At 35.9% G+C, this 15,459-nt stretch overlaps 1 protein-coding gene across 1 annotated transcript in view; it reads right to left on the bottom strand.

Moving 5' to 3' along the window:
* Positions 1 to 15,459, bottom strand: part of Cubn (Cubilin) — a 2,223,842-nt gene that overhangs the window by 1,887,925 nt on the left and 320,458 nt on the right. Inside the window, exon 10 of the mRNA XM_090396294.1 lies at positions 14,774 to 14,942. Within this exon, the coding sequence (XP_090252420.1) occupies positions 14,774 to 14,942 (169 nt within the window). The remainder of the gene's footprint in view (positions 1 to 14,773; positions 14,943 to 15,459) is intronic.

Here is a 15,459-nt window from a genome sequence, read left to right as displayed (position 1 = left end):
TTATCCTCCCTACCAGCCAAGGTGGATCACATAGTGAGACCAAATTGCACTTCTTATACATGTTATTCAACGTATCCAGATTTAGCTAGATGTCTATAGACATCATGGCTGGTTGGGGTGTTAAATATATAAAACATTACCAAAAATAGCCTAGTTCAAAGTGCTCTACATTATGCTTTACACTGAACCATTTTGGTTTTTACACTAGGCCATTTTGGTTATGTTTTATGGCATCTCTAGTCTGAAGAACTGTAGTCTGGACCAGAGCTTGTCAGACTAGGGATTCTCATCTGGAACACTGCATTCTCCAACTAGGCAGTTAAAGTGTGGTGCGCATGCGTCGTATTGAAAAAAAAATAGTATTGAAAAAAATATTGAATAGAAATAGTACTGAATAGTAAGATTGAAAAAAACTAGTATTCTAGTTTTTTTCAAGTTTCCTTATTTTCACATATGACACGTATAAAGTTCAATCATATGTTTAAATAAGCCAGCAGATAAATACGTTTTTTCAAAGAACAGAAGAAACAAGAGTTATAAATGTGAGTAGTTCTCCAAAATAATAATATACTGCAATTCACCAGCAAAGGTTGGTCAATTGGTAGAGCCTCTGCTACTAATGGCTCGCAAAAAGTTAAGCAAGTTTGAGTGTGGTTAGTAGTTGGAAAGGATCAATCGTTCGAAGCTGTTAGCACACTCTCCCTCGATGAGTCTTTGGACTCCCTGGAGGTGTTGCATAATAGTAACAGTAATAAATAATCAGCTACACAAACCATGAATCAACATTGATGGAAATTAACATTATCAAGTACAAAGTGGCTTCATATTTTGTAATAACCATTGTAGAAAAAAAGGAACATTTTTCTCATTAATTAATTTAAATTAATTTTTCATTTAAATTTCATTTCATTTAAATGATATTGAAATGAATTGATATATTATCTAAATAATTCTGCAATAAGATATGGAAAAATGGTCTTTGCATCCATAGCACTAGGTTGTCTGAAGAAAGACTATTACAAGTTAAATTCCAGGCTGCGATTATGAGAATTTTTTTAAAATCTTTTCTTCAATCAGATTATTATTATTATTATTATTATTATTATTATTATTATTATTACGGGTATCTCCATGGAGTCAGTAGATTCATCGCGGGAGCCAAACTATCAAAACAATATCTGTCAATATCTCTTCTTAAATTCACTTACACGAAGAGCTCACAACTAAGTCAGGCAATAAATTCCACTCATTCACCACCCTCCAGGCAAAAAACCTTGTTCTCACACCCTTGTTAACCACACTCTTCTTTAATTTCCAGGGATGACCTCTTGTTCTTCCATCACTATCACACAGCTGAAACATCTAGCATCAATCCTATAAAAACCCTTCAGTAATTTAAATGTTTCTATCATATCCCCTCTTCTCCGCCTATCAACCAACCTCCGCAATCCACAAGCTCTCAATCTATCAATGTAGGGAGCATTTTTTACATCACTCACCAACTTAGTCACTCTGCTCTGAATCCTCTCCACAGGTATCTACCAGAGGCTAGTAGGATCCTCCACCAGGGCAAAAAAATAAAAAATAAAATAAAACAAGGTTTTCCCTCAATAATAATAATAATCGAAGTATTACTATCATATTTCCTATTCACTAGAAATATGCAGTGCAAAATGTACAAATATAAATATATAAACATGATACATAAATAATAATAATAATTTATGTGCATTATGTATATTTACTATATTACTTATTACAGATATTTTACAACATATAATGACACACACACACACACACATGTTCCCAAGCAAGCACATACATATAAACAGTTAAATTTACACATGGCTTGCAATAGGTACTGAAACAAAACCATAAACACGAAACTACCGCCATCTAACAGATAATCTCAGCACAAGCTTTAAGGAAGACAGCAGAAATGCCACAGAAAAAAAAACAAACAAATTTCTCAAAAACTAATGTACTCAATCATTTGTATACTAAATTTTTGTAGTGATAAAATATTAACAACAATATTTTAATAGTATATATGTAAATATGCTGTATAATAACGAACTTTGATATTGATATTGAATTATTATGATTATTATATTATATGTTGTAAAATATCTGTAGTAAATACATAATATATAAAAATTATTATTACATTATGAAAATTATGGAACCAACTACCATGTGAGAGTCAAACTTTAGTTTAATATAAACCAAAATAAACACTCGACATTTCGACCTTCACATTAAGGTCATCATCTGGAATATATATGTGTATACTCCAGATGATGATAATATTGATATTACATATATATACTCGAGATAATAACATTGATATTACATCAATTGTAATATTGATATTACTATTGGCCTGACCTCTGGCTACATCAAAGCTAGAGTCATCCTGTTATTATTATTATTATTAGGTTAAAATTAAATTAAGCTGGGGAGCAACATGTTCACACCAAAAAAATTACTTATATAAATATACATATAAATTACAACAAACCAGTATGGATAGTAGGCAATAAAAGCTGAAAATAGGGTTTGCTGGAAAACTAAGTGGGCTGAATGTGTGCCATCCAAATTTTTGGGATTTTTATGCCATCATTATTGTTAAGATTGGGGTGGTTAATTGAAATTCCACATGCTTCTTTAAATTTCCATTTATACTAGGTTTTTGTATGATGTAAAGAACAAGTACTTTTCCAATCAATTTGGTGTAGGGTGTTAAGAGCATGATCTGAGAGGCCGGCTTCTCCAAAATTGTTAAATTTAATGTGCTGCTTGTGTTATTTTTTACGGATAGGGATTGTACATCCAGTTTCTCCAATATAAGGTAAGGTAAGTTTATTGCATACCTTCCTCCCCCATTGGCACACCCTGGAGTTTATTCCAATAAACTCCAGGGTGTGCCAATGGGGGAGGAAGAGGATCCTTAAGAGGAGTTGAATATGTTTTTTAATTTTAAAGGTGATTTAAAAGTTAAAAATTTTAAGGTCTTCCAAATTCCAGGATTTCAACAACATAGATACTGCTGACAAACAAAATGAGGTGATGTAATATCAATATTTATGAAACAAAAATTAGTAGCAAAAGAAGCTGTCCATAAGTGTGAGCATGCTCAAAATGTTTGTATCAAAATAATTGATACTATCAATCAATAGCATCCATTAATACTAAATGCTATTTGTAGGCCACCAAACTTAGAAAGAGTGCCTCCATGGCTCAGTCGGTATAGATGAAGTCCTTTGGTCAGAAAGATCTGGGTTTCATTCCATGACGTGAGGAACCTTCATCTGGTCTGGTCTCTTTTGACTAAAGGTGAGTTAGCCAGTCTCATACGGAGGTAGAGAGGTTTTTCACCCAGACACTCAGGTTTTTCGTCCATTTGCCTGTTCTGACCGGCCCCACGAACACATACGCGCACAGATTTACAGTGATGAATATTGCCTATAGGGGATGCAGCAGAGGAGTGATGAACTGGCTACATTAAATTCATCACTCTATCCATCATCATTAGGATGGACAAGACAAATCGATCAATCAAACTTAAACACAAAATTCTTGCATGAACTAAATTGTTGGACTCCGTGACAAGAATTATGCTCAACTGAGTTGCTCATAATAATAATAAACATAAATATTACAAATACAAACCATAACAACACTATACAATACCTAGATATGCTATCCATGTAAAACCTAAAGCCAGCCATGCAATATAGAAGAAACTGTCAGAAATGGTATCAACTTGTTGCATATATAATATAAACATTTGGGTACCATGAAATAGCTACACTGCAGAAGTCATAAAAGTAGCAAACCATTATTTCACAGCTCTTAACCTGTATACTAAGACAAAACCCTTGGAATGCTCACATCTGAAAACAACACAAAATAGTAATAGGCAAAGAAATAGTCAATCACAAAATAAGAAAAATTAACTGGAAATATATGCTGTCATCATATTCAATAGATTTTACACAACTCACTTCGGAAGAAATATATAAAAAAGTTAGAAGAAAATCAGAATTTGCTCAAAAACAAACAAACTCCTTGGATAACACAAAACTTAATCCTAGATATGCATAGAAAGGACATTCCAAAGAAAGATTAAAGTAAAGATTAAATTTACTTAGTATCCAAATAATGCTGCTTTAAAAAACAAATATAGGATAACAAAACTGCCTTAAATGCAGATAAGAAATACAAAAAGAAACTACTGCAGAGACAAATTAACCTCTGCACAATATGAATTAAAGAAAATTTGACAGCTAATCATGCTAGAAACTTTTTTTGTATTTTAGTTGATAATATTAGGTTAACTTATTCTAGTTTTTGTTTTAAATGAATTATAATTAAAATGTAATTTTAATATATAATAAAATGTAATTTAATAATAACTAACAGTGTGATAATAATTAATGTTCACACTTTCAAAGACTGTAACTGGGTAACTACTCAGCAAAACAATTTAATATTTAACATGAAGATGTATGTAATGTGGGAAGCAATGGAGTTTTATTAGTTCTAAAAGTTGCCACTAGGGCTATACATGGCACTGCAGTGGTTAATTCAAAACATCACAAAACATAGGGTACACATGGCATGCTGTGTGGTTACACAACAGTATGTTCAATTTGCTCCCCTCTGTTATCCACAACATATTGAAATCGCAAAATTGCAAACCACAGAACGTAAGTCTCATGCAGAATGTTGTGGATATGACATGTAATGCTGGTCATGAGATCCACTAAGTTGGATATGTGTCCGTAATAGACAACGTTTTTGAGATGCCCCCACAGTCAAAAGTGGCAGAGGTTTCAGAGCCAGTGAGCATGCTGGCTCTGAACACTATACAAAAATGGCAGCTGATGATTCAGCCATCAATAAAATCTGTCTGAAGCAACCACTTGGCAGGGATAATGATGTGAGAAGGGACACCATCCTGTATAAAAACTGTTAAATCTAGGCACTGACTCTGTCGAAGTGTTGGAATCACCTGATTGGCTAAGAGAGATGCATATCGCTAGCTATTAACAATGCAGATAACATAACCATCAGGACAGAGCTCCTTGAAAAAGAAAGATCCAATAATGAATTCCTCTGTAAAACCACACAAACAATGAACCTTTGGGGAAGTAAACGGAATCTGTCACACAAGATGTGGGTTGGTGGTTGTCCAAATTCTAAAGTCATGCGTATTCACAGTAGCATACAGAGGGAAGCGAGTTTCATTAGTCCAGAAAAAGTTCCATGGCCAGTTCAGTCCAAGCAAGGAACTGCACTGCGAATGTTTCTCATGCACCCTGGTCAGGAATAAGCAATTGCTGAACGGAGGGGAAATCTTGTAAGGATAACAGTGCAGAATTTGCTTACGACTTTGTGAACTGTGCTTATGCCGTGTGCTACTGCTTCCTACAACATTTGGCATGTTTTCTTTTTCTAATACTGTGGCTACTTCCTCCAATGTCTGCCATTCAACGGACTTCCATTCTCTGCCAGGTTTGACATCTAAGGAACCTCAATATAATTATTCTGGTTTTGTGACCACGTTTATAAAGAAAACTGTTTTTAAAACTAAACAAGTACTAAAAACAATACCCGACAAGTTTCGTTAGTCGTTAGACTAACATCTTCATGGGTAAAGAGAACTAAAAGTTTAAAGCACAAACTACTAGAAATTACGAAAATTCATTTGTTGGTATTTTGAACATCTAAACAGGTCATTAAAAAACCGAATAACAGATCTATACAACCGTTAACACGTGTTAGTTGGAGACAATGCTATTTGTTGTCGCATTCTGTGGTTCATGCACACACTCTGTCCGAGGTCTGAAATTGGTAAATTTTTAACAAACAATGACCAAACTTGATTTAAAATCAAACCTTGGTTTTTGTTGAATTGCTTAGGAATTTTAATCATATATGCTGCCTCTTTGAATTTTCTTGTGAAACAATTCTTATCTATACAGGACATGTTTGTTCTATCCCAGAGTACATCATGACCGGTAGAGGTTGTGTGAAATGCCAATCCCGATTTAGGTTTTCTCTTATTTTGTACGTCCTTTTGATGTTCACTTATGCAGATTTCTCCCGATCTCCTTGTCTGGCCCACATAGTAGATGCCACAGGAACAGTGAATATTATAAACCCTCGTTTTTTCATTGGGTGACGTGGAGGTTTCGGAGGATTAAGTGATCTTGATATTTTTTCAAGTGGCAGGTAAGTCACTTTTATGTTGAATTTGTAGAGACATTTGGCTAATTTATCTGTTACATTTTTATATAAGGAAGGGTGATTGCATTCTTGAAATCTTGTTTATTTAAGTTTCTTGTAGGTGCTATATTGAGAATTTTCTTAATTAACTTAGTATTGAAACCATTCAGTTGTAGGATCTGTGCTAAGTATTGTATTTCTTCTTTCCATTTTTCTTCTGTAGTATGCTTTATCCAGGGTCGCCCCTAGAAATTTTGCCGCCTTGTGCACTAGCATATTTTGCCACCCCTTCACCCCTTATTTTTCATATAGTCGCCCCATGCAGTAGCATATTTTGCTGCCCCTTCTCCCTTATTTTTTGTACAGTTTATGTCAACTTTGCCGCCGCAAAATAACTTTCCCCCGTGCAAACACACGTCTTGCACCGTTGGAAGAGCCGGGCCTGACTTTATCCCTTAAGGTTTTTTTATTAAGCCTATTTTTTGCTTGGGGTGGCGATGTGAAGTACCATGCAGAAATCTTCCTGTGTTTGTTGGTTTTCTAGAAATGGAGAACGTAATTTGTTTTTTCTTTCATTTATTTCTATAAGAATGTCTAGGAAAGGAAGTTTTTTATTTTCTTCTAGTTCCAGAGTGAATTTCAAGTATGGAGTAATTACTTTGAAAATTTGCTAAATGAAACAAGCAGTGATGACAGCACAGTGGTAAAAAACACTGACTAGGCATGCAGTCAGGAATACATATCCATACTTGAAGCAGAAAAAGCCATCAAAGGCTTGAAATGTGGAAAGGCAGAAGGAGTAGATGATATTCGACCAGAAATGCTGAATAAGGTGGTATAAGAGTCTTACAGTGGCTGCACTGCATAGTTCAGAAAGCCTGGACAGAGGGACGAATTCCCGATGATTGGAGTAGAGCTCTCATAGTACCCATATATAAAAAGGGAAATAAAACTGAATGCGAGAATTACAGAGGTATTTCCCTACTGAGTGTTCCTGGCAAACTCCATGCAAGTATACTGGAGAAACGGTTGAGAAGAATTGTGGAAGAAAAGCTTGGTGAAGAACAAGCTGGATTCAGGCCAAATAGAGGCTGTCAGAATCAGATCTTCACTTTACGACAAATAGTTGAGAAAGCATCGGAATATAACAAAGATCCGTATTTAAGTTTTGTTGATCTGGAAAAGACATATGACAAGGCGCCAAGAGAGAAGCTATTCAATACGCTACGGTTATATGGTGTCAATGGGGCATTACATCAAGCAATACTTAGTCTTTATTTGAGTTGTAAGTCAGCAATTAGAATTGAAGGAAGTACAGGAAGATGGTTTATGTTAAATCTAGTATGAGACAAGGATATACATTATCTCCTCTGTTATTCATTATCTATATGGATCACATTATGAAGGAAAGTGGTATTAAACATGATATCAGAATTAGAGATGTTAATGTCAGCTCTTTGCTTTATATGGGCGACATTATACTTTTATTATTATTATTATTATGGGTATTTCCATGAAGTCAGTAGACTCATGGGAGACCCAAACTAGCAAAACAATATCTGTCATATCTCTTCTTGAATTCATTTCCAGACGAAGAGCTCACAACTAAGTCAGGCAATGAATTCTACTCATTCACCACCCTCCAGGCAAAAAACTTGTTATCACACCCTTGTTAACCACACTTTTCTTTAATTTCCAGGGATGATCTCTTATTCTTCCATGACTATCACACAGCTGAAACATTTCCCATGCATCAATCCTGTAAAAACCTTTCGGTAATTTAAATGTTTCTATCATATCCCCTCTTCTCAAGCTATCAGCCAACCTCTGTAATCCACAAGCTCTCAATCTATCAATTTAGGTAGCATTTTTTACATCACTCACCAACTTAGTCACTCTTCTCTGAATCCTCTCCACAGCCTCCTCATCTCCAAGGAATCCAGGTGATCAGACCTGAGCACAGTAATCCAAATGTGAAGTATCAACGCTTTATAAAGGGGAATAATAACCTCTTTATCTCTGGATGTCAGTGTGTTCCCCAACAACCAAGTAATCCTATGTGCAATCTTAGACACCTTAGCAATGTGTCCCCTGAACTTCCTCTCCCTATCTACCAACACCCCTAAGTCCCTAGCCTCATCAATCTCTTGGAGTACTGTTCCATCAATGTAGTACATAGCTGTAATCTTTTAATCCCAAAATGCATGACTTTCCACTTTTCCACATTGAACTGATATCCATTTCCTTTTGCCCATTCTACCAGCTTATTTAAATCATCCTACAAACTTTAAACATCAGTTTGATTTTTTATTGCACTACCCAACTTTGCATCATCAGCAAACAACTGTATTTCTCCCTTTAAGCCATTTCCTATACCATTTATATACAAAATAAACAACAATGGCCCAAGCACAGAGCCCTGAGGTACACCACTGGTCACTTGCCTTATCCTGGACTTGGCTCCTCCATACACCACCTTCTGGTATCTCTCCCTGAGCCATTCTCCTATCCATATCACCAATTTAGTATCCATTCCCATCTGCTCCAATTTGCGTAACAGTGTTCCATGGGGTGCTCCATACTTCTCCATACAGTGCTCCATACTTCTAAATAAATCTGCTAAAAGTTTACAAGATTCCCTGACTAAATTGAATAACTGTTGTAATAGATATGGAATGAAGGTCAGCATTAAAAAGACAAAGACAATGAAAATAGGTAGAATTGCTGAAAATGTGTTGTGAACGGGGAACCAGTGGAACAAGTAAAACATTTCAGCTACTTAGGCAGGATTTTTAGTGAAGATGATAAATTAAATATGGAAATAGACAACAGAATTAACAAAGCTGGCATGGCAGGAAGTCAATTGAATAGATTCATATGGAATAAGAGAGAAATTAGTGAGAACACTAAGACAAGACAGTGTTCAAACCAGTTTTAACTTATGCATCTGAGAGCTAGGTCAGAAGTAAAACACTTGACCAAAGACTAGAGACCACAGATATGAGAATCCTGAGAAAGATTAGAGGTGTGAACAGATGGCATCAATGGCAATATCATATTAAAAATGAGGATATTAGGAAAGAACTTGACATTGTCAGCATCCAGGAATGCATTAGCAGAGCTAATCTCATGTGGTATGGTCACTTAAACAGAATGGGTGAGGAAAGATTAGCAAAACAAGTGTTCTCTGCCAGGTTTGTAGGAAAACGACTCAGAAGAAGACCAAGATATAGGTGGATTGATACAGTACAAAGTGCCTTAGATGATAGAAATATAAGATCTGATAACGTTGGAGTGTTGACAAGTAACAGACTGATTTGGAGGAAAATTGTAGATAGAAAGTTAGTAATGATGTAAATCTTTCATGTAGTACTATCATATCCTGTACGCCACTTGAGGGTACCTGTCAGGAATTTGATGCTGATGATGATGATGTTCTAAACTTTTGCAATGCCAAAAGAAATCCTAGATTTCGTTTGCTATGTGGCAAGTAAAAGGACAAATGACTACAGAAGGATGAATTTAAAAATTGTTGATGGTGGGGAGGAAACAGAAGCAAACCAAGTAGTTGAATTATTGAGTGATCATTTTGAAAGGATATACCATCTAGGTAGTGATACGGCAATGTCAGATGTGATATTGACTGATGGAAGAATGGTTTAAGAAATGGATGTGCTTAAAATATTGTAGACCCTCAATGCAGACACGAACATGGGATTACATGGCATAATTGGCCCATGTATTATGAGAATGTGCAAGGAAATTATCAGCTCCTCTGACAAACCTGTTTAGTTTAAGCCTCAGTACTGGTAAGGTGCCAACAGAATGAAAAAATTGCAAAATAGTCCCAATGCATAAAAAGAAGATCCAAGACAGGAGTAGTAAATTATAGGCCAATCAGCATCCCAGGTAATCATCATTGCTTAAGGCATTGAATAAATTGGTAAAAGACAGAATTCAGTACTAGGTGGATAGGAATGTGATACTCTATAAGGAGCAACATGGTTTTTTGAAGGGTACTTGGTGTAGTTGCGGTGAGCTTGCCTTAGAAATTTGCTGACTTTTTATAATAAAGTGACAATAAAGTTGGATGAGGGAAATAGCTACTCAATAATACTGCTAGACTTTGTAAAGGAAACTGACAATATTATTATTATTATTATTACATGACACCTCCAGGGAGTCCATAGACTCATTGAGGGAGGTCACCTACTCCACAGCTCTGCCTCCAGTACTTAATTCACTAACTACAACTAACTGCAACTACACCAACGCCATCTACCCTCCACCACTACTAGTATTTCCAGACAATCACAAACATCCATGTCCATGGCGGGATTTGAATCCGCAGCCTTTTGGCTGTAGAGCAGATATGCTAACCACTCGGCCAACCATGCTGGCTGGTTGGCCAAGTGGTTCCATGTATATTCTAGTTATATTCCACATATAACTCTTGTTGCATAAATTAGAGCAAATGAAGATGAATATGAATTTGGTGATTTGGATTAGAGGGTGGCTGATGGACAAATATCAAAGAGTGGTTATTGAGAAACGTCTGGGAGAAGACAGGTGACCAGCAATGTACCACAGAGCTAAGTACTTGGTCATCTGTTGTTTAATTTGTATATCAATGATATAAGAAATAACTTGATGGATAATATTCAGTTGTTTGCTGATAATGGGAAGAGCAATGGTAAATGAAGGTGATGCAGAGAATTGCAGGAAGATTTTTGCTCATGTTGTAATAGACTTACAATATAGGCAAAGGTAAATGGCTGCCAGTATAATGTGGCCAAATGTAAGGTGATGCATTTTGGGATGAAGAGATCACAAGCTGTGCACTATATTGATGGAACCCAACTGCAGGATGAGGAAAGGGAAATATGGGTAATTATGGACAGGAAGTTAAACTTTAGATGACATACTGAAATGTAGCCAAAACAGAACATGAGATTATGAAGTTATTGAAAAACACACTAACAAGCAGGAAGAGTGATGCTAATGTTCCCTTTATAAGGCTTCAATAAGGACACATGTATATTACTGTGTGCAGATCTGATCATCTGGATTCTATGGGAATCAAGAGGTAGCAGAGGATCCAGGGTCAGGTTTTATGGAATGAAGATCTGCAGGCTTCAAAAACTAGCTGATAAGCAAAAAAAAGAAAGGAGACATGATAGAAGCATTTAAGTTATTAAAGCAGTTTTTTATAATTGATGCTAAAGACTTTTTTCGGTACAAGGCAAGAAGGGAGCGAACAAGGGTTCACCCATATAAATGGTGTGAGAGTGCGGTTAGTGGGGGTGTTAGAACTACATATTTTGCTTAGATGTTAGTGAATGGGTTGAACAGATAGTTGTGAGTGCTTCGTCAATTAAATGGAGAGGTATGATAGGCATTGTGTGAATAATCAATCTCCATCTATGAGTCTTTTGACTCCATTGAGATACCTGTACAATAATAATAATAATCTGCTCACTTTATATAATTAAGTAGTACTTGACTTGCATGAAGGAAATGGTTACAGAGGCGTATTGCTAGACTGGGCAAAACCATTCAATGGAAAACCACATGGAACTCTGTTACATAAAGTGGAACAAATGGATTTAATATGAAAAAGATGAACAGATAGCAAAGAGCAGGGAAGATAGATGAGTAGTGAATGATTCTCAGTAAAGAATCTCATAGGACCATTACTGTTTAACTACTTATGTTAATGATATTGGGAGTAATTTAAATGGAGATATGCAGTTTCTAATGTTTTTTGTTGTTTGTTTGTTTGTTTGTTTTCATACGACCACACAGAAGAGGTCACAAAGCCTATACTACAACATCGTGTGAGGTGTTGTGGTTAGAGAAACAAAAAATCTACAAATGTGTTTCTTACAGATGATTCAAGGTTCTAGAGAAATGGGAAGTGAAGCAGATGTACAAGGGTGGTTCCATAATTTTCGGCCTGACTAACTTTTAGAGATGATAGAAAGAATACAACCATGTCACTTTTCAACATAATCTCCCATTACTTCAACACACTTTTCACATCTTTGAATTAATATTTCTATGCCCTTTAAAAGATAGTATGTGCTTTGTTTGTGCTGACCAAAAACTGCAAATTTTCTTCCTCAAAGGTCTTTCATCAGTTTCAAGAAGTAGTAGTCACAGAGTGCTAGATCTGGGCTATAGGGGTGGGCGTTTGATCTCCTGGAAGCAAGCCACAGTCCTTCATTGCAGCCTTCACAATAACAGCTATATCGACTAGAGCATTGTTGTGAAGCAGGTGAAGCACCATGACTCAGCATTCCTCCTCTCTTCTCCTTTATGGCATCATGCAGTTTGTGCAGGAGTGAAGCATAATATTCTGCATTCAAAGTGGTATTCCTTTCCTTGAAATCAATCAAGAAAATTCCATGGCAATCCCAAAATATTATTGCCATGATCTTCTTGGTGGACTGACTGACATTGGCTTTTCTTGGCAGTGCTTTGCTTCACCTAGTTTGCGCCACTCCATGGATTCTCTTCTGGAAAGAGGATCATAATAAAGAACCATGGTTTCATACCCAGTGACAATGGATTTCAGCACCTGTCTTGGCAAAGCTCTAAAAACTTGTGGGAACAGGTCACATAATGCTCCTTCTAAATTAAAAAGAGAAGTCAGGGCACCCCAATTTGCACTGATCTTAGTCATGTCAAGTTTCTCATGAATGATGTGAAAACAAACAAACAAACAAAAAATATATATATATAGAAAGTCCCAACCTTGCTGAGATTTCTTTGAGCTTCAGCAGTCTGTCATTTAGCAGTTCCTCCTCAACAAGAAACATTTTCCTCAGTCATCACTTCCACAGAATGACAATCATGAGGATCATTTTCAATGCTCTCTCCTTCCTAGGTGAAACTGTTTAGCCCATTCCTTCACAGAAATATGCAGCAGAAGATTCCCCAAACACCATCCAATCACTGTTTGATAGCACTTGTAGAAAGCCCTTCTTTGGTGAAAAACTTTATCATAGCATGGTACTCAATTTTTAATATTACAGCCACTTAGCATGCCATGTGTTAGTCAAACGAGTGCCTCCAAGTGAGTGACGGAAGTAGAGAACTGGTACACTAACCTCCACGTAGATGATGCTATCTATCATGGTATTTTAAAATTAACACAAATTTTGTAGGTCAGGCCAGAAACTTTTTGGAACATACCTCGTAGCTCTGCAGGAGAATTCAAATAGGCATGGCTGTGAGTACATGAAGGATATGAATTATGAAGGATATCGTTCTAAAATTTGGAAGTTTAGAAAGCAAGGATTGGACACAGTGTACACAAATTAATGGAGGTATCTTAAAAGAAATAAAGGAGATGAAATTCCTGAGGGTGGGTGAAGAAAGGACATGAAATTTAGGGGACAGATTGCTAGACTTATTAGAAAGACAGCAATTAGAGCAATGATAATGATGAAGATATTGACAAGTAAAGAGGTTATGCTTCCACTGCATAAGACCTTAATCAAGCTGCATATATATTATTTTGCACTGATTTGGCAACCTGGTTGTCGAAAGGATAAAAATATTTCAGAAATCTTCCAGAGAAGAGTAACTAAGGGAGCATTGGGTTTCTGGAATGTTGAGCATAAAGAGAGATAGGGAAAAGCTTGGCAGACAGGAGTGATATAACTAAGACATATGATGCAGTGGTTAAATTCAGACCCAGGACCCAGAACATTTTTCTGTTTTATGACTTTTCTCCCTTTACGGTAATTATGCTTCCAACAATAAGAAAATTTGTATAAAACAGTGTATAGATAGAGGAGGGGAGTATGTTGAAAGGGATAACAATTAAGTTGTACAATTGTAATAATAAACCACATTTTTGCAACCAGTCTCATTATTTAATAGCCACACCTCGTATAAGTTAGTGAAGATTTTTTTTTAAGAGATTAATGTGGATGAGACTTTTCATAAAGCATAGCTAGATAGAGTAAGAAAGGTGTGAGCAGGATTTTGTGCATAGACCATAGCAAATAAGTTGAATTACATTCTTTAAGAGTAGGTTAATGCAGAAATAATGAATGAGTTTAAGGCATGGTTGAATGAATGCTGTGTGACAATGGGGATCTACTATGATAAATCTTTGATTCCATGGAGACCTGACACTGCTGCTGCTAGTAGTACTAATAATATCAACAATTATAATAACGATAAACATACTAACAAGATATGGAAAAATAAAAAAAACATCTGCAACTTTTATCTTTCATAGAATACCAAGGATTGAGTTACTGATGGTGTGGTGGATGTCATCACAATCATTCTGTATGTTCTGCATGTAGAAGGTATAATAAGAATAATGATGGAGAAAACTCAGAGAGAAAATCATGTCACTCCTTGGGCAAAAAGTGAAAGTGCAGTGAGAGCATTACTTTCTTTATTTTTATGCATTTTTTTATATTCATTTTTTAAGGAATACTACACTTTTAAATCTGATAATTTCTAAGAAGTTATAGTTTTTGGACACAGCTAAATATTTTTTTAAACACAAACTTACCAGAAGGACAGGGCCCACACTGAAAAGTGCCAGGTAAATTTATACATGAAACAACTGGATTCCGAGAACATGGTGAATGAGAAGATGTACACTCATCTACATCAATAACACAGGGTGGATTAATACCATCAGTCCTCCAACCTTGGTCACAAATGCACTTAAATTTAACCTATTTAAAAGAACATATAAAATAATGTCATAAAATATATTTATATCAGGTGGCAGATTAAACATAAGGAAAACAATTTTTGATATTTATCACTCAAAAAACATCCAACAATGGGAAGAGTAACTTAATCTAATAAACAATCAGAAAATTTATATTTAAAACTACCTGCATATGTGAATATTTAAAACCACATTTTAAACATTTCACTGCTTCCACATCACAATATGGAAATACTGGAGAGAGAGAGGTCACTAGGTGAACAAATTTGAGCATAGTAATCAATATGTGGTCTAATTGTATTATTATTATTATGTGAAACCTCCAGGGAGTCCAAAGACTCACTGAGGGAGGGGCACCTACTCTACAACTCTCTGTTTCCACCACTCAATCCACCAACTACAACAAATCACAACTACACCAACGCCATCTACTGTCTACCACCACTAGCATTTCCACAGACAATCACAAACATCTATGCCCACGGCGGGATAAGAACCCGCAGCCTTCTGGCTGGAGA

This window comes from Typopeltis vanoorti, chromosome 8 (genome assembly GCF_054136105.1).
Source record: "Typopeltis vanoorti isolate ZY-2024b chromosome 8, IOZ_Tvanoo_1.0, whole genome shotgun sequence".
Lineage (NCBI taxonomy): Eukaryota > Metazoa > Arthropoda > Arachnida > Uropygi > Thelyphonidae > Typopeltis > Typopeltis vanoorti.
The sequence above is the reverse complement of the archived record's forward strand: the minus strand, read 5'-3'. Positions and strand labels throughout refer to the sequence as shown.